Source organism: Solanum pennellii, chromosome 2 (genome assembly GCF_001406875.1).
Source record: "Solanum pennellii chromosome 2, SPENNV200".
NCBI classification, from domain to species: Eukaryota; Viridiplantae; Streptophyta; class Magnoliopsida; order Solanales; family Solanaceae; genus Solanum; species Solanum pennellii.
In genome coordinates, this window is record NC_028638.1 from 40,776,384 (window position 1) to 40,796,501 (window position 20,118).

The 20,118-nt window shown below is 30.7% G+C and overlaps 3 protein-coding genes across 4 annotated transcripts; 1 reads left to right on the forward strand and 2 right to left on the reverse strand.

Moving 5' to 3' along the window:
- Window positions 1-1,743: 1,743 nt before the first annotated feature.
- Window positions 1,744-3,975, forward strand: LOC107010637 (homeobox-leucine zipper protein HAT7-like). The gene is made up of 3 exons (XM_015209915.2): window positions 1,744-1,880; window positions 2,333-2,709; window positions 3,515-3,975. The coding sequence occupies exons 1-3, from the start codon at window positions 1,772-1,774 to the stop codon at window positions 3,842-3,844; spliced, it is 816 nt and encodes a 271-aa protein (XP_015065401.1). The 5' UTR covers window positions 1,744-1,771; the 3' UTR covers window positions 3,845-3,975.
- Window positions 3,976-4,581: 606 nt separating this feature from the next.
- On the reverse strand, window positions 4,582-8,939 carry LOC107008696 (ubiquitin-conjugating enzyme E2 2-like). 2 transcript variants are annotated; one of them, XM_015207831.2, is made up of 6 exons: window positions 8,758-8,930; window positions 7,642-7,779; window positions 7,493-7,518; window positions 6,761-6,850; window positions 5,759-5,847; window positions 4,582-4,947 (listed from the first exon to the last, which is right to left on the reverse strand). In XM_015207831.2, the coding sequence occupies exons 2-6, from the start codon at window positions 7,764-7,766 to the stop codon at window positions 4,819-4,821; spliced, it is 459 nt and encodes a 152-aa protein (XP_015063317.1). In that variant the 5' UTR covers window positions 7,767-7,779; window positions 8,758-8,930; the 3' UTR covers window positions 4,582-4,818. The 2 variants fall into 2 exon arrangements, with proteins under 2 accessions (XP_015063317.1, XP_015063318.1); XM_015207832.2 differs by lacking the exons at window positions 4,582-4,947; window positions 5,759-5,847 and adding an exon at window positions 5,025-5,709 and having other exon boundaries at window positions 8,758-8,939.
- Window positions 8,940-12,318: 3,379 nt separating this feature from the next.
- LOC107010519 (probable WRKY transcription factor 72) lies at window positions 12,319-14,613 on the reverse strand. The gene is made up of 3 exons (XM_015209807.2): window positions 14,527-14,613; window positions 13,502-14,035; window positions 12,319-13,181 (listed from the first exon to the last, which is right to left on the reverse strand). Exons 1-3 carry the CDS (start codon window positions 14,599-14,601, stop codon window positions 12,465-12,467), a joined length of 1,326 nt encoding a protein of 441 aa, XP_015065293.1. The 5' UTR covers window positions 14,602-14,613; the 3' UTR covers window positions 12,319-12,464.
- Between the last annotated feature and the right edge of the window lie 5,505 nt (window positions 14,614-20,118).

The following is a 20,118-nucleotide window of genomic DNA, read 5'->3' on the forward strand; positions in this document are numbered from 1 at the left end:
AACTCTATTAAATTAAGAACATCATCACTTACCAAAAAAACCATTTACTTCACACCAAACCTGATCAATTCAATTTCACTAATTAGTTTCCTTTGGATTCTCATGTAGTTGACTTCAATAATGGTAACTAATTATTATATTTTTTCTCTCATTAGAAGAATAGAACTTTGTTCAGTCTACTAACAATTGACTTTATGAAATACATCGATCTAGCCGACCTCACTCGAACACTCTTATCAAAAACTTTTAGTGTATATGAATAATAATAATGTGTATACATATCAAACATAGCTTTTTAGAGATATAAACGAATAACGTACAAGTACTCTCTCAACCTATGCTCGAAAACTCAGAGGCACACTTATACTATACTAAGATCCTATTACCCTTGAACTTATTTTATTAATAATTTTCCCCTTTTCGGCCTACCTGACATTATCTTGTGGGCGCAACGCTGATTGACTTTTTTTTTCCAAGTTGGTGCCATGTAGGCCGAAAAGGGGTAGAATATTACTTATAAAATAAGTTTAGGAGGTAAATAGGACCTTAGTATAGTATAAGCTCTGAAATTTCGGGCATAAATTGAAGGGATACTTATGCATTTTTCCGAGATATAAATAAAAATTTTGAGCATCTTTTTTAAAATTTCTAATTTTATCGTTAACTCTAGCCTATTTAATGATTGTATTTTCTGGACATATAATATATACTTCAATAACCAACGAGATATATCAAGTAGCTAGTTTTATGATTTTAGTGTTGATATAACAGATAAATTTTAGTGACTTTAATCAATCCCAAGAGTTTGTAATATTAAACAATTGATATAGTAGCTTCTTATTATAATTTATTTAAAATACGTAAAAAAGTTGAATTGTGATCTAGATACCAAAAAGCACAAGTTATAGAAAGAATAAAATAAAAGGACATCACATTGCAAGTAAGGAGAATATTTGTGTGATAATAAATCTAATAACATTTCACGTTATGTGTTGTTAATTCTTAATAAAAAATAATTAATAAAACATCGCTGGCTTTCCACTGTTTCCATCTTGCCACCCCATGTTAATGTTCCCTTCATCACCTTCCATGTTCCCACTTCAAAACCTCTCCTCCATTAGCCCTCTTGACTTATTATTATCACCCGTCTTGTCCGTTGTGGATTCAGGATTTTCATTTGTACTAAGGAGTTTATCCGAATTCCCTTAAAATATTATTTTATATATATATTAGATGTCGAACTTTCTTCGGCTACTTCGTGTGTTTATTTTTACAAATTTTGAACCCTTATTGAAAATCCAGGCTCCGCCAACTGTTCGTGTGTCTATCTCTACCAATTTTGAACTCCTTATTGAAAATCCTGACTCCGCCAACTATTTGTGTGTCTATTTCTACAAATTCTGTACCCCTTATATAAAAATATAATACTTAAGGTAATTTTTTAACCCTTAAACCGTTAAGTCAACTTCTAGTCTCGTGTTGCGGAGATTCGAACTCTCTATATACATATATATATATATACACATTAAAACCCCTTATCTATATCGTGTAATTTTTTATCAGGAGTTTGGATAAATACCCTCGCCCCGATGCGCCCTAATTAACACCCCTCAAGTCCCCATTAGCCATCACACACCCCCCCCCTCCCCCAAACCCAACCCAACAAAAAAAAATGGAAGAAAAGAACAAGATATATGATATATATATATAGTTGTTGATGACTTTAATTTGTTTACTTTGTGTATAAGATTATCCTTGTAGATATTATAACATGCTTTTTAGTAGTAGTACAGGTACTATGGGTTTTGTTCCTGGAGCACCTGAAGACAATGAACTCCCTCCTTCCTTCCCTAGTGTTTATCCTCATCAAGAATTTCAAGGTTCTATATTTCTCCCATTATTATTTTTATGTATTTCATTTACGTGTGATATCAGTGACGAATTCAAAATTTAGAATCAATGAATTTTGCTCTTTATATATGCGTTATTTAATTACGTATTTATATATAGTCAATGTTAACTTTAGAGAATTCTAATGATTTTACTTTTGTATAGGCGAATTCAAAATTTATCTTTCGTGTGTTTCAACCTTTATTTTTTAGCTTTTATTATTAGATTATAATTATTTCATTTTTTTGGAATTTTAGGCCAAGCTAGGTATAAGCGGATTCAGAATTTATACTTTTAATGTATTCAACCTTTATTTTTTAAAACATTGAACCCATAACACTTTTAAAACTACAAGTTCAAAATGAGTCTAGTATAGTCTAGATCCATAACTATATGTGTGATTGAATGACAAATCAATTTATTGTGGACGTGGCGGATACAGGAATTTCATCGGTGTTAATGAGGAGAGCCATGTCATTCGACCATCAAGATTCGCGAGCAGACGATATTGACATGTCGGATGATGATGGCTCTTCACAATTGCTTGGTGAGAAGAAGAGGAGATTGAATATGGAACAAGTGAAAGCACTTGAAAGAAGTTTTGAAATTGGTAACAAACTTGAACCTGAGAGGAAAATGCAATTGGCTAGAGCTTTAGGGTTGAAGCCAAGGCAAATTGCAATTTGGTTTCAAAACAGAAGGGCAAGATGTAAGACTAAGCAATTGGAGAAAGATTATGAAATATTGAAGAGACAGTGTGATAAACTCAAGTCTGATAATGATGCACTCAAGACTCAAAACAAGAATCTTCACTCTGAGGTAAGTATAATTAAAAGATTTCATGTTCGAATCAACAGTACTAAAAAGTTAAACTATTTTTTTTTTGCCTTAATTGATAACTTTCTATATCGCGCTATTAAACTAAACACTAACCTAGTTGCACCTGTCAGTTTATATAACTTAAACTTTTGATAAATGAATGGAGATTTAAGTTACACATCAATAACAATAAAGAACGGTTAAACTATTAGTGTTATTTGACCTCACATAACATAAATATTTTAGTTTTATTTTCAGATTAGTAGATATATCATGCAATCATAAACACATTTTATTGTATGTAATTTTATGAAATAATACTAAGAAAAAATTATATTCGTTGGCAATTCACACTCCACAGCAATAAACTAGTATAGTTCCTGACTCTCTCGATTCGTATTAAGTGAATTGTTAAGAATAATTTAAAGAGAATTGTTATTTTTTTTTTAATATTTATCCATTATTTAATAAAGTTATTAATTACTTTATATTTTCTGGAAGTTTAGTTCAGGAATAATCACAAGGTAATAATGGAAAGTACTATTTCATTTACGTCATTAAATATCTTTTTCAAAGGTTGTGTAGTAATTCACCGACTTTTTTCTTTTGTTCCACACAGAATTATTAGTCCCTTTTTTTTCTGACTAACAAGTAAAGCGTGAATGACATTGAAATTTTTTTGAGAATTAGTATGAAAATTCACAGGAAAATAAGTTTTATGCAGATTTTTATATTAATCTCTAGAAAAATCTCGTGTGCACAATTTCCAATGTTGTAAATTTTAATATTTGTGAATGGGATGCAGTTGCAGTTACTGAGTCTGAGGAACAGAGAATCAACAGGAGGAGGTACACCAATTTTGTTTAATCTAAACAAAGAAAATGAAGGATCAAATTGGAACAACGGAAGTGGTGATGAGAATAGTACGATAATAGATGTAAATCTTGGAAGAACATCATCAACAAACAGTCCACATAACAACAACAACGATCATGTTTTTCAAACACCTAATTTTAAAATAGAAGAACAAACTCAATCTCATGATGTCCCTGAAGAAGGATTTTGCAACATCTTCACTAATGTTGAAGATCAAACAAACTATTGGCCATTGCCAGTGCAGCAACATTTTTACTGAAACTTTTTATTCAAATTTTAAACTTTGGTTTTTGTTCTTGTTTGTTGAACATCTTATGGCAATTGTTTATTAATTGATTGTGTGTATAGTGAAATGCACATATGTTATCGTACCTTAGTATTTTAAATTTTCATTATTGATGCATTGTTTTTTATTTGTTTTTTTGCAAGGGTGGACCACTAGGCAGGACACATTAATTATAATAATATGTCTAGTAGATAATTTTTTTTTAAAAAAAAAAGATTCATGTTCTGAGCAATATAAGGAACTTGTGGTGTGGGGTCAACTTCTCTGGCTGTGGGACCATTACCTTATTATAAAATTTGCAAACCGAGGAAAAAAAAAGATTCTCTCCTTACATTTTCTTTTTTATGTTGCTATCTTTTTCTTTACCTATATATTCTGTTGGTTAATAATACTCCCTATACTTTCCTTTTGTTTTACTTTACGTGACCGATATTTGCTAGATCGAGTATATGAACTAAATATATATAAATATTAAAATTGCCCTTATTGTCAAAAATTAAAAAGTAATGATAATGGACACGAAGTATTAAGAACAATAGTAAGACTTGTGATATTATGATCGATGACTATATTATGGTAATGGTAAAAGGCACATGTTGTTCTAAATGATCAATTCTAACTACGCCTGTATTTACTTGGTTAAGTTTACAGCATTACAGATGTATAAGCAATAGCAAGTGCTGTCCAGAGAGACTTCAAGTGAAACAAAATTGCAGTGAGAATTAAAGGGAATATAACTTTATAGAAAAATTCACACAATTGGATACAACAGATCATATGTACAGAGTCTCTCATAGTCGAGCAACAAAACATCAAGGTAAAGAAAGTTCTCCTAACATTACATAAAAGGACCAAATTGTACTACATTCATTATTCATGAAGTGAAAACACTGAAAGACATCTTAGTTTGAGGAGAAAGCCATGAAATGTATTTAGCAACAGAGAAGTCAGTCTGCTGTCCAGCTTTGCTCAACTATTTCACGCACCTTCCTGTTGTAGTCGCGCTTGTTCTCACTAAATAGACGTGCAGCTTCTGAATTAGCTGGCGAATTGGGGTTTGGATCACTGAGTAAAGACTGCACCAGGATAATCAACATATCAACGACTTACCAGTACAAAAAGCTACTGACTCACTAAATAGTAATATGTCAAATAAAATGAACAAAGGGAAAATAACATAGCAATTAAGTAAATACATGGAAGTTGCAACTATTGAGTATTTCTTACATCAGAATAGAACATTGCTTATAAGAAAATGAAGAAAGACTTTAATTTTGTGGACTACATTATCAAAACTACATGCGCTTGTTCAAAAATAAAATTCTTAGTCTACTAATAATCTCAACAGAGAACTAAAAACTTATTGATCGGCATCGAAAATAGTGTCACTTGGGGATACATCTATGATACCTTAAGGGCAACAAACAAGGACCAGTCTGCTTTAGAGCATTTCTAAAGATCCTTTTTTTTAATTGAGAAGGGCAACCCGCAGCCACTACCCTTTGGCTGTGCATAGGGTAAAACCCCCGCTCCTATGCAATAGCTCGCGAACCACACAGGAGAGGTAACCCGCACTAGGCAAGCCCCTTGCTTTCGCTGGCAAGGGGTTAGATTAATCCATCAGGTACCTGTTGCATTATTAAATGATCTGAAATAATAGAGGCATAGGTTCTTTTCATAGTATACTCCCCCTGGCCTCCCCAGGGGACAAATCCAAACAGAAAATGGAAAAGGAAAGGGGACTCGTTCAAATGTGTGTTCATTAGCAGCAGATAACACCAGCCTACTGACCAATGAAAGCATTATGTCCTCAATAGTGTGATGGGCTATAATAAAACCTGGCACCAGAAAGGAGGCATGAAGTGTCAATTAGAACATATTATATACCTGTATTGAAGTAAGTATAGCAGCTACATCATATATAGGACTCCACTGATTTTGCAAGATGTCCAAACAAATACTTCCATCAGCATAAACTGAGCAACAATAAGCTAAGGCATAAGCGATCAGGAAAACTATAATTTGCATGCAATGCGAAAAAACACAAGACAAATTAGAATGCAATACCTGAAAAAAAAAATTAACGCAAAAACACAGATTGGAGTTGGAGATGTTAGGTTAGCTGAATATGCTAAAACAGATGGAAACTAGAAACAATTGGAGTCTAAATGATTACATATATCATGGAAAGTGCAAATAGCACATAAAGTAAATAAGAGGAGGTCCCTTGAGATGGTTTTGTCATGTCTGCCTCCAAATGTGCACCTCAGTCACGAAATCATGATGGTCAATATTTAAAGGGGATGAGATAGACCTAAACGTACATGGAAGTTTTTACGGAAGACTAACGGCAATAATCTTTTGGAATTTATGCAAACTTAGCAAAAAAAAATAGAGTACAGTGGAAGAAAAAGATCTTTATAAGCAATACCAACTGGTTGCGATAAAGACTTAATTTTGTTAGTCCAATATTTGTTAGGAATTTATTTGATCTTGTTGAATGATTCGAACATCAATAGAAATGAGAGACAACTTATAAGACGGGTCTAAAAGGAACAAAATAGATAGTAAAGATTTATACAGCATATCCAAACTAGCTTGCAATTGAGGCTAAATTATGGTTGTTTTTGCAAATGGCCAGACAATGCTGCAGTGATTTGCACTAACCAACCTTGCCCTCCCATACATAAAACAATAACAGTAAACATACACAAACACAAACATATGCATAAAAAAAAAACATCAATAAATTATATCCTCTCATAAGAAGTTACATAGTGAATGGTATTACCCACTCTGCCACTAGTAAGGATTACAACTCTGCTAAGAAGAAAGAGGAGAAGAGATAAAAGGAGGGGGGAGGGGGGTAATTTCATTTGAGCTACTTACTATTTGGATGGAACATTCTGGAGACGAAGTGCACTCTTGGTGGCTTGTTAGGATAATCCTCTGAAAATTGAAGTGTCATCTTAAACGTACCTATTAATAACATTTATAACAGGACAGTCAAAGTTGGGTGGAGATATATGTGAATTATAGAAGCAATTGTCCAAACAAAATTAGCCAAAAATCTGATGCTTTACTTTCTTTGAAGAGTTTTAGTGGAAGATGAAAAGGAAACAACAAAAAGGTAATAACGACAAAAATCAACGTGAAACTAGAAAGCTACTAAAGAAAGAGTGAGCAATAAAAAGTGGGCCACTTGCTCGAACCACCTGCATAAGGCTATAAAGACTATTTATAGCAGCAGAGGCACTGGTTATGAACCAGCCATGAATCCTACAAAATCTTCTTTGCTGGCAGGATAGAACAAGAAAATCCCAGAATTTAAGGCACAAAGCAACATACACAAAGATTCCTGAATTATAATTTCGCAACTCACACTCTGACCATATCCACACAGTATTTGTTCATAGCTGCAGTAAAGATGCAGATAACACTCCGATATGCCAGTTAAAGGGCACTTTACTTGTTCATAGAGCACTATTTACCAAAACAAAAGCAGGAAACAGCAATTGCCAAGGCATAACTAAGTCACAGGAAGCATAGAAGTGATAGTCAACAAGAATGCTTCAATTCATATAACAAACCAAAGGTAGTCACTACGCAATGTTGCCTCACCTCCATCCCAGGGAGTATCATCAGGGCTGCATTTTAAGGAAGAAAAGAAAATCTGTAAGTACAAAGATACAACAGTTTGGGAACAGGTGAATCGCCAAAGTCCAAATCATAATGAAACCATGATTTTCATTCAAAGCCAGATGTCATACCCGAATATAACAGCATTCCATAACATTATATTGCTATCATAAGGTGCACCACTGATGCCAGCAGGAGGATCCTGCTGTAACCGCTTGAAATCCCTCATCAATCTCTTCTTCGCCGGTGTCGACATCCTCAGCACGTAACTAAAAATGTAATTCAGAAACACAGGAAACTCAAGAAAGAACTTTACTCTCCAAGAACAAAAAGACAGCTAAGAAACATAACAAAATTTCTCCTTTGTGGCCAATAGGCAGATTCAAGATTTTAAGTGAGTGGTTATAGAATACCACTGCGCTCAGGGGCGTATGTAGCTTTAAGATACCAGGTTCATATCAACCCGGTAATTTCAATACTAAAGTACAAATTTATGTGTAAAATTTACTAAAATTATAATAAATAGAAGATATGAACCCATAACTTAAGAAGTATAATGCTAAAGAACTTAAAGATTGAACCCATAGATTTCTGTGACAATGAACATGAACTTTACATAAGTACTGTTTAGAGATCTTTTTAGAAAAATATACCTTTCCAAAATTTGGAACATACTTAGTTTTAACTCCCATTTATCACTGATATTACTTGTTGAATGCCCCATATATATAAAATGAACTTTCTGCTACAGGGGTTTTGTTTGGCACATGGATCTTAATGCTTAGTTAGTTTGCGTCAAACAAACAACTTCTTTCTTAAACTTGGTTTAGTTAAACAACTATATTAAACAAATCAAAAGGCAGGGAAAGTCAATACATAATGTACATTTAGTAAATACATATACATCAATACTTTTTTTTTCCCTCTAATTTTCCAACTATATAGTTCCAGTAAACACAACGAGAACACCTTGCCAGCTGCCAATCTGCTACGAAGCTATATAGGCCTACATATAAGGCAATCAAATGCTAGAAAATTAACAACAAAATACTCAGTGAAATCCGACTGGAGAGTTCATTTCTAAAATATTCCAAGGCAAACAACAACTGCAAATCAATCGAAGCAATAACTAACAGTATCGCATAAACAAAAATTAAGAGTCAATTTCACTAGGGTTGATCTGGAAAAAAAACGCACAGCACATAAACCAATCACATGAATTGATGCAGAAAAGCAGATTGATTTACCTGAGAGCAAACGCAGCAACAATTTCAGAAGGAAAATGGAGAGGATTAGTATATGAGCTTCGATAATCGACCGCCCCTGTGCAAAATCCGCCTAGTTAAAAGAATGAAAAGATTTGGAGTTCGCGTGATGTATAAGCTGCCAAAGCGGTAAATGAGTGTTTTATTCGAAGTTGAAGATAGAGTTACGTTTGATTAAACTTCTTATAATAAGGATAAATGAGTGTTTTATTCGAAAATACGAAGATGGAGTTGAAAAAAAAGTTAAATTATAAGTTACTTTTAGAGTCTAACTTCAAGTTTCATTTGTTATTTTCATGATTAAGTACTGATTTCTAAATAAAATAAAAAGTTATTACGTAAAAATAAATACTTTCATGATCGAATGGATCCTAAAATTACTGATTTGTCAAGAGACAATGTCACATCTTAATCGAATTTCATATCAAAATGAGAGAAAAAAATATAGTAATTTGAGATTTTTTTTTCTAAATAACAATCTTCGCAAAGAAACAAGCTAAAAAATAATGTCTTTAACTCACCTAAAAACTACTTTAGAAAGAAAGAATTATGAGATCTCTTTTGCCTTCAATTATTACCCAAATGTTTAGTACCACAAAGAGTACTTTTCACAAGCATTATTTGACACTAATGACGGAAGAAAATCTAGCTAAAAGCATAAGCTAACATGTTTTGCTTGGCTAAATAAATTTTTTCTTAATGATTTTAGAAAAGGAAAAGTTACGGATATACCGTTTGATCAATTAGTTTATCAACACAAGTGAAAATATCATAATAAATATATGGCTTAAGTCATCTGAGACCCCTTAAAGTTGTCAGCATAATTCGCTTAGACACTTTAACTAAGACTTGTACCTATTTAATACTTCTATCCTTTCAAATTTGAACCATTTGAACATTTTTTTCCTAGGTGGCACATTGTGTGTGATTCACATTTTATGAGCGTGTGAAAGGTATTAAATTGAGCATTTTTTTATGGAAAAATATTATTATTGCTTCTTCATCTTCTTTGGCATCTCATCCTTCATCACATCACCAATTTGTCGCTACTGTCGTCGTCGCTACACACCTTTTTTTTTTCTTATTTTTTCCGGATACTTCAGTTCTTTTACCTCCATTGTTGTTTTTTATTTTTTTGCCTTTTGTCATTCATTTTAGAATTGGATGCCTCACTATTGAAACCACCATTATCACCATCATTTTCATCATGTTTGATTTGTAAAGGTCTTTGGAGTTTGTCTCTTTGCTATTAATGTAGTAATTTGATGTTAAATTGATATCCAGTTGTTTGAATTTATTGAGGGATTTTTCAATTTATTATTTGATTTACTCAATTTTTTATTGAAGTTTTTTATTTGTCATGAATGTACTGTTTTGCCTTTAAATTTTATGTATATTGATAGAATGTGAGGATGTTCTTCATCATAAAAAGTTAATCAGTTATCAAACACAAAAGAAATTTGAGAATTCTCCATTCTTTCCAACAATGGCAATAAAAACTCATTAATTTTCCAGCGATTTTTTTCTTCAACTTTCTCTACCTTAAACGAGACGAAGAAGAAAGGTTATAATTGAAAAATAGGCTTATGGAAAGGAAGATTTGTTATTGGAGATGAGACTGTATAGGAAGAGGGAGATCACTATGAACTGGGTGGTATTGTAGAGGGAAATCTGAATTTTGAGCTTCAGTGGATAGCAGGGGAAGTGGGTTTAAGTTTCAGCTTTTTTTTTTCTTTTTTTACTTTAAAATAATTTTCTTTTTCTTTACTTTATAATGTAATGTTTAAATAATTTTTTGGATTAAAAAATAACACATGTCATTATTTAATTAGTCAAATTAACATGTAATTGCGAGTGTATTTCACACATTTTCTACTTTTAGCTTAATCTCAAAAAAAATGTTTAAATGGTTCAAATTCTAAATGGTAGAGGTGTTCAATAGGTAAAAGTCTTAGTTTAAGTGTCTAAGTGAATTATGCGGACAACTTTAAGGGACCACAGATGACTTCAGCCTAAATATAAACACCACTAGTATATATGTAGTAGAGAAAATGATCAAAAGCCCCCTTGATCTATATCCGTATTTCCAACTACACACTTTAACTTTACAAGAGTCCTATCAACCTCCTGAATTGTTTGAAACTGTAATAATTATGCACTTAAAAAGCCACAACCAGATCTGTCTTAGGCTGTGAACTTCACGCATTTACAGGTAAAAAATCAATTAATCTAGTATTTTTTTTCAATTTTTTTATAATTCCTTTCCACTTTTTTCTATACTCTCACAATTTCTCAAATCTCTAAAGTAACTTCTTCCCCCAATTCTTTCAAATTTTTGTCGGAGAACATTAAAAAATAATCTAAAAGGATCTATGCATATCGCTGCTACATCGGAGTTTTTATCGCTTCGTCGGAGCTCGTTGGTCGGAGCAGTGTAGCCGCATGATTTTGTTGTGTTGTTGCTGTAGTCGACCTTGTTGTGAGAACAAGGGTAGGTCTTCATGGTGGTTGTCTCGAAACGGGACAGAGATAAGAGGAAAGGGGAAGAGGAGAACGGGGTTTTGTTGGTGGTTTTCGCCGGAGGTAGTGACAATGATGCCTGATGGTCGAGTAGCAAAGGAGGGAGAACAAACGAAAGCACTAGCAATGCCACTAATGGGTGTCAATTGAAATTGAATCCTTTTATTGATTAATTGAACTATGAAATTGATAATTAAAAGGATCTTCAATAAAAAGGAAAAAATATTCTCACTAGAAAGTTCAATTGAGTTTGATGTAAACCCAATTCATTTATTTTTTCAAATTTGATTCAGATTTCATTTTTGGATGATTGAAAAGCATGTCATTTTATTTTTAATTGAATTGATTGTTTTTTCTAAATTTTTTATATGAGAGTTTACAAGTTTGTGTAAAATCAACAATGGTGAATTTGGTGTAAGAATTTGGTCTTTGTTGTTATGGAGAAGAAAGACAATAAATTTGAAAAATAAATAGAAATACATATATTTATAAAAGAGATATTAAAAATTAAAATTTTAACATTTATTTTTCGTGCTCACTCTCTCTAAGAGAGTGAAACACACTCTCTATGCCAGCTAAACATTCAGATAGGTAATAATATCAGTTTTAGACAATTCGAATGATGATAGGACTCTCATATAGTTAAAGTGTGTAGTTGAAAATCCGAATATAGATTAGGGGGACTTTTGATCATTTTCTCATAACCTCATAACCTTGACAATGTATACATATTTTATAAACTAGTTTATCGAAATGTTTAGGATCGTAATTAACCCTAAATTAATATATTATACCAAATTTAAGTCACTAGTGAAAAAGACACATCCAACCATAAAAAGAGATATGTAACTTCTTTTGTAACCTCAAAGGGGCAAAAACCAATCTAACAAGGCCAAACAACACCATTTATATAATCTGAATAATCTAAAAATATAGACGAAATAGCTAAGCAGAATTAAAATGTTCCGCTGAAACAGAAATAATAGGATCGCAAAAAGAAAAAGGCAAGGTCTAACATTAAGTAAAAAGTCATTTTGATTAAGAAAAAAAAAGGTCAAAGAGTTTACATTTGTGTATATATATCAAGCTATAACAAATGACCAAATAAAAAATGTCTAATTAAAATATGTCTATTACACTAAACTGAATTTGCTGATTCAATTTCCAATTCAACTTTTGGTGGCACCAACCATTGATGAAATAGCAGCAGCTAGCACTGATTGAAAGCTAGGATCTGATGTAATTGCCTTTGTCAATGTTTCAGTTAGTGCTTGTTGAGAAGAATCCTCCTTCAATTTATTACTACTAGTGTCAAATTGTTTTTGGGATGAGCCAATGTTTATGAGGTTATTGTGATATGGTAATGTACTAGTAGAATCATAATTTAGACCCCCACTCCCCAAAATTTTGGGCATGGTGGTCGACTCAGTCGAGGAAAAGCTTAAGCTGTTAGAGAGAAATCCTAAACCGGATTGGAAATTGGAAGGGAAATTGAAACTAGTGAATGATGAAGTAGTAGGGAATGTGGTGAAGTCTAATGTGATGGTGGGAAAAGGATTTGAAGATGAATTGGATAAATAGAGAGGTGTAGTTTTCGAAATATTTGGCAAATTTTTGGATGTTTGAGAACTTGTTGATGAACCCGAAAGAAGCATAGAGGCTGCGGCAGAAGTTGTAGAGGCCATAGCTGTGGCCTCAATAGGAAGTGAATGATTATGTGTTCCTTCATATGTTGTGATCAATATAGACATGTCTTCGAGACATCGTTGGACTTGTTTCCTCACGGGGCATAATGGAGCAACTGAGCAACGATAATATGATCGTGGACATGGGTTACCTCTAGATATCTTTTGTCCGTATTTTCTCCATTGACAACCATCATTTATCTGTTATCAACAAAGTAATCATAAGTTTAAAAGGAAAAAAAGGGGAAATATTATGAATTTGTATCATTGAAAGTTAGAAAATCAAGGTGAATAAGGTTGGAATTGACCTAATCAACAAATTGTCTTTTTAAAAACATGAATTCTTTTATAGAATGACTTGCAACTAAATCAAAACTCGGACATTAGTCGAGAAATTTGTACTTTAAATGAAAATATAGACTTTTTATCACACTGGAAAATGAAATGATAACAGTAAGAATTGAACTCACACCAATTATTTGATAGACAATACGTAATGTTAGTTGAATTTTTCAACTTACTGTTGGGTAATCGCACTTTGTCCGAACCGAAACTCTAGCTCTCTTGACATTAGGCTGAGAAACTTCATCATCCTTTTTGATACTTTCATCATCACATTTTTTCACAGTTTTGACAACTTCACTAGTTGGGCCTGGGCTTGGATCATTACTGGGCTTTATAAATTCTGATTCAGATACACCAGTGCTGTAGTCCAGCCCAAGTTTAAGCCCATTATTGGACTGATCATTGCAAGAAGGAGAGTCCTCTATTGTCTTGTCATAACTTCTTTTCTTGTCAACTTTTTTGTATTCGCTTGGACTCGGACTTCGCCCGAGTCTAAGCGAGACAAGTTCAGATTCTTCTTCATCTGCAATGTTTTCATGAGTACATGTTGGGCTGCCGCCGCTCTTCTTGAGATCTGGTTGACAAATATTGAAAAATCGAGTCTGGAGAGACGTGTAATCCTTTTCTATCTGTTGAAGCAACAACTTTAATCTTGCGTTCTCTAGTTTGATTTCATTCACTTCTGCTATGGCTGACTTGAATTCATCATCCTACATTCACAATTTTATAATTCAGTCAAACATCATTTTCCAAGTGAAATAATGATTTTCAATCACGTAAAATTCATATCTAAACGCAACTAATTGTCTTATTTCTTGTATATTTTATAATAAAAAGAAAGAACTTTTTTTCTTAACTTAATCAAAACATTTCAGAGAAATTTAAAACTAAGCAAGATCTTGTACAACTATGATAATAAATGGAAGTCATTATATACTTTTGAGTTCGATTGGTTAAAAGGGTAATATATAGTTTGTATAACATTATAAAATCATATAGTTGACTTGGAACAAATCTGAAAACTAATCAAAAACAACATAGAGGTTGAATATCGAAGACGAAAACTATAATTTGGATACTTTCCATCGAAATCAATTTCATTCACAGGGATAGAATCCGAGACCTCAGACATACAAAATTAATTACACATTCACTAAATCACATAGAATGAAGAAAAAGGATAATAGAGATTGTGGATTACCTTTGAAATTTTTTTGATATCTTCTTCTTCATGATTATTAGCACTTGAGATGGAATTATCCATTTTTTTCTCCATTTGCTTATAAATTGGAAGTTTTTTTTTTTTTTTTGGTTTGTTTGGTCTTTTTTAAGAGTCTTTGAAGGTATCTTATAGTAGTAATTGTTTCACAAAGGAGCCTTTTGTCTTCAAACTTATACTAGTATTAAATTCACTTAAATTAAATGTAAGTCTCCTCCAATCGCTATTCTTACACACAAACGTTTTATTAAAAAAAAAATTGAAGCTAGTGACCGCCAATCATATTATATTTTTATATTCATTATTCTATACACACTCTGTTGATGACCTGACTATTAGAAGAAAAAATGTATAAAAAAAGAACAGTTGAAGTTCAAATTCAACGTTAATGACAGATGAGTTTTGAAGACTTTATGATAAAAACAACGTATATTTTGGCTGTCTCTGATCGATCTTTATGTATATATTTTTTGAAAATATTGTACTTCATTATTTTTAATTATTCTATCTGCATTGAAGTTCGACTGAGTCTCCTAAAATTTATTCGGAAGAAAACTTTTCACGAAGAATTTTTCATACCAATAACTCAAAATTGAGATCTTTAAATAAAAAATATATCTTATCTGTTGTGGTCACATTTTTTTACGATGCCACTTAGTTAGGGCGGTTCAGGTTTTTCAAATTTTGGGTGGTTAAAAGTAGATAACAAAATCCAAAATTTTTAAATTTTATTTCGGTAATTCATTATACGGTAAATTAAACTTCGGTTTGATACGGTATTTGGTAATACCATATTGAAGTAAGAGTTGGTTGTATTACAAAGTTAATACTATTTCTGCAATTATTTTTATTTTTTTTTATGTGAAGACACGAATAATAGAAAATCAACAAGCAAGAAGACATCAAGAAAAGTAAATTGATACAATTAAAAGACGTATATATTTGAATTATTCATGCTTGTTCTTTAACTTTTTCTTTGAAACAGTACTCATGAGTAATGAATATGTTGATATATGACCTTCATTAAGTAAATAATTTGTTATTTGAGGAATACTGAATACTAAATGGTACTAATATCTCATATCAAACTCAAATATCATAATTCTAAAATTTTACTCAAATTCCATATCAAATAGCGAGTTACCAAAATTTTTTATTCAATTCAATAATTCGATTTTCATATTTTATGCTCACCCCTACACTTCATTGTTTTAGTAGTGATATTTTTGAAGCTTCGTACGAAATGAAAGGTCACATGGCAAAATGGTCAACCAAATCATACTTAGGAACTTAATTTGCCATGGCCGGTGACCAGAGATTCGTAGGTTCTTATTTTAATTTTGATTATTCGATATTTGAAATTATTGATCAGATAAATTTTACTTCGTGCTTGTATGATATTGTATAGGGTAAAAATTCAAACTCAAAGTATATATGAATCACAATGTGACATGTTATAAGTCATTACTTAACGATGATAATGGACGATTAATAGGTGTTATTATAAGGATATAATTTGTGGGTTTTTTCCCTTGAAACGTAATTATAAATAGGGCATTACTTGCTTCATAAGTTTTTAAAATTTTAGTGTTTCTAAATTTTATATTCACATAATATTGCTAGTCAACTACATTAGAGCTCAGAGCAATTCAACTTTACTTCTTTAATTTATTCATGTTATTCAATTATTTGTTTATCGCCTATAAAATTATTACAAGTAATTAGTCCATAATTATAATTTCACTACTTGTTCAATTTAATTCATGTATTCGTAAATTATGTTTTTTAAATTTAATTTTACCATTTTAAGGGTAAATAAGTAAATATATTTTACCATTGAAAAATCTTCATTTACACCTATTGAACACACCCATCTTTCTTTGAGATGATGAATTATAACTATATATTACATATTCACATCAAATCAATTAATTTATAGCATTCATGTCTTATATGTTTATTATCTAATTATAATATAATTTAATTAATATATAATATCACCCCTAATTCATAAATTAAACTATGCACAATTAATGCAAGTTGATATATAAACAATAAATGTAAGAAGATATTTTCCCCATTATCCCACCACCCCTCTTAATGTTGGTTGGTACTGCCTTCTACATATTAAAGTTTTATTTAAAACGCTTTCACATATTGACCACCCCCTTTAATTTATTAAACATATTGCATCTATATGAATCCAAATAATAACTTTGATTTTATTTTATTGATAGCTTTGGAAACCTACAATAGCGAGTCATTATTTTTCATGAATGCTGATTTAGTGAAGTTCGAAGTATAAAGGGTATAAAATATTAATAAAAATTTTAAAATGAAATATAAAATTTTATATCAATTAAAACGGCAAAATCGCTGGAACAACAGCGATTTACTCCACCGAAAAAAGCAAAATTGCTACTACCGCAACGATTTTGCAAAATGTGATTTTTTTTAAAAAAAAATTCAAATTGCTACCTTGGCAGCGATTTTCAATTTTTTTAAAAAAAAAAAATTTTTTTAGAAAATCGCTGCCTAGGCAGCGATTTCCATTTTTAAAAATTTTTTTTAAAGAAAATCGTTGCCTAGGCAGCGATTTTCAAATTTTTTTTATAAAAAAAAAATTATTATTTGAAAATCGCTGCCTAGACAGCGATTTTCAATTTTTTAAAAAAAAAAGGCAGCGATTTTCAATTTTTTTTTTGTTTGGCAACGATTTACATTTTTAAGAAAAAGAAAATTGAAAATCACAACGATTTTTTATTTTTTTAAAAAAAAAAATTTAAAAAATTGAAAATCGCTGCCTAGGCAGCGATTTTCAAAAAAAAATAAATTTTTTTAAAAACAAAATTGAAAATCGCTGCCTAGGTAGCGATTTGAATTTTTAAAAAAAAAAATCACATTTTGCAAAATCGCCGATTTTGCTTTTTCCGGTGGAGTAAATCGCTGTTGTTCCAGCGATTTTACCGTTTTGGTTAATATAAAATTTTATAAACCATTTTGAAATTTTTATTAATATTTTATACTCTTTAGACTCCGAACTCAGTACAAATCGTGATCACTGTAAACTTCTTTCAAAAATATCTTTGATTAGTTACTTATCTTATTTTACTTTTATACGTTTCTTAAAAAAGTTTTGACTAAAGAATGTATTAATTTATTTCGTAACACCTAAGTCCTTTATTATAAATACGTGACGTTATATTAAGATAAAGATTTAACTCATGTATCCATATTTAATTTAATTTGACGGTGACTTGAAATTTTAAAAGGTGAATTCAACATTATGTTGAATTAGTTTAAAAAAGATTATGACTTTTTAAAAAAAAAAAAAAAAGGATCTTGACTCTCATTACATCTGTCCCTCTAAAATATTTTCTTTAATGCATTATAACGTTGAATTATTTCGAGGGTTGATCTATTCATGTTGGATAATTAATTTTTTTTAAATGTTATATTAATTTTCAATAACAGAAAATGACTGTCAATTTGAAAAAGTAATGGCAACACATCCCTTAAAATAAGACTCGTTGACCTAATTAAGATCTAATTGTACAAAATATTACCCAGAGCCCTAGCTAGATAAACATTTATAAAATGTTGTACCTAGGACTAGCAACTAACTCAAAACCAAGAAAGCTTTTTTTATCAAAGATAAATTTATTCTCAAGACTCAAATTTAAGATTTCTAACCGAAGGATAAAAAATTATTTGGGAGAGAGGTACTTGAAGTACACATTATATATGAGGTGCAATCACCTAGTGCCCTCGATAAAAACATTTATAAAATGTTATAGTAGCTAGTAGCAACAAAAAACAATAGAGCATGTTTTTTTTTTCGGTGTTTGATAAATGTTTTAGTCTCTATTTTTCTCATTCGGTATCTGATACTTTAGGCCCCAAATAATGTTGGATCAATGCGTTGGAAAGCTAGTCCGATATTGCGAGAGGTTTTTCTATGAAAGACGGTTTTATTCTCAAAATTCAAATTCTAAGTCTGTAATATCTAAAGAATAGAGAGAATTACTTACTTATAAAATTGAAAGTCTCTAATATCAAATTTACATGTCGAAGAAATTCCTATATTAAGATTTGGGGGTGCTTTTCCTACAAAAACTATGCTAACTCATGACTCAAACTCGTTATTTCTATCTAAAATAAAGAAGTACTGACCATCCCACCGAAATCTTTAAAGATAAGAGAGAGGGGTTTATAATTTGAACTATTATACATGAGGTGCACCTGTTTTTCATTTTTCTTTTTCTTTTTCTTTTTCAATGTCCCAACTTGGTCATCAATAAGCTGCTGTCAAAGTGTCAACTATAATATTTTTTAAAAGAATTGAACATGGCATGACATCAATATATTAATTAAGATATTTCATTATTTTAATACACCTCAATTAGAGTGATTCTTCAATTTTCTTGAACTCCTAATTAGCCTACCGTTGAAACAAGACACATCTATGATTCGTCATAATCCATCTAGCTTGTCAATCTCTTGAAGACTGAGTACTGCAATTTTTAATATTTTATGTTAATATTTAATAATTTTAACTTTAAAATTATGTATACATGGGAAGTATAACCTATTTCTTTTTTTTTTTGTGTATTATCAATTAAATTTGACATGTTATAATAAGTTTCATATATTATGAACAAGTAATTTAATTAGTTTTGTCTAATTTTAAATGTAAAGTTCTTTTGTACTATTATTAATATGTAGGCCGTTAAACCTTAAGGCATCTAGGGGTACTTTAATTTTCTTTACTATAACTACTTTATTTTTCATTCGTTATCTAATATTCGCATTAAAATTTCGATTAAATTTAAATCACATGCGATGAAAATGGTACTCCGATCTCAATAGGATAAACTCATACTCATAATTCAAATTTAAAATTCTAATTAAGGATGAAGCAATCTTCTACCGTAGCGACTTCATTTTGTTCTAAGCAATGATATTTTGCCAACTCAATTTGAATATTGCTGAAAATTTTGTGTTTTTTTTTTTAAATGAATGATTATAATATTGTTCTTGAAAAATATAAAACACTTAAATTGATATAGATGGACTATTATTTATCACAAGTATAAGACTTAATTATAATTTTTATATTTTTAATTGTTTTAAAAAACATTATTATACAGAATATTTTTTATGCAAGAAAAATAATTTAGTAGTATAGTTTTAATTAAGAAAATAATTACAAGTGCACTCCAAGCTTGCCTGTCGAGTTGTCGCAATATTTTAGTGTGTTATGTAAAATACATTAAAAAGAAAAACTCGTTTACGGATTGTAATGGAGACGTTAGCTTATTGTTGTAATATGTAGCACACAATAAAAGCATGTTATATCTTTTAATTAAAAATAATAATCTAAACTATTATTTGTGTTCACTAGGTCTATATATTTATTTTAGAGAAATTTTCAAAATGTTAATATTTTGATATTTAATAGGATTCATTGTTAATACTTTTAATATTTAGTAAAAATATCACAAAATAAACAATTGGTTAAATCAGAAAGGAGAAATTAACGGGAGAGAAAAATATTACTAAAAAAAATAATTG

Excerpts from the sequence above, each read along its gene's own strand:
- LOC107010519 (XM_015209807.2), bottom strand. The coding sequence starts at position 14,601 with ATGGAGAAAAAAATGGATAATTCCATCTCAAGTGCTAATAATCATGAA. Across the intron at positions 14,036-14,526 it reads ATATCAAAAAAATTTCAAAG|GATGATGAATTCAAGTCAGC; the intron begins GTAATCCACAAT and ends TTGTGAATGTAG. Across the intron at positions 13,182-13,501 it reads CAAAGTGCGATTACCCAACA|ATAAATGATGGTTGTCAATG; the intron begins GTAAGTTGAAAA and ends TGTTGATAACAG.
- LOC107008696 (XM_015207831.2), bottom strand. The coding sequence starts at position 7,766 with ATGTCGACACCGGCGAAGAAGAGATTGATGAGGGATTTCAAGCGGTTA. Across the intron at positions 7,519-7,641 it reads TGGAATGCTGTTATATTCGG|CCCTGATGATACTCCCTGGG; the intron begins GTATGACATCTG and ends CTTAAAATGCAG. Across the intron at positions 6,851-7,492 it reads TGATACTCCCTGGGATGGAG|GTACGTTTAAGATGACACTT; the intron begins GTGAGGCAACAT and ends TGTTATTAATAG.
- LOC107010637 (XM_015209915.2), top strand. The coding sequence starts at position 1,772 with ATGCTTTTTAGTAGTAGTACAGGTACTATGGGTTTTGTTCCTGGAGCA. Across the intron at positions 1,881-2,332 it reads TCCTCATCAAGAATTTCAAG|GAATTTCATCGGTGTTAATG; the intron begins GTTCTATATTTC and ends TGGCGGATACAG. Across the intron at positions 2,710-3,514 it reads ACAAGAATCTTCACTCTGAG|TTGCAGTTACTGAGTCTGAG; the intron begins GTAAGTATAATT and ends AATGGGATGCAG.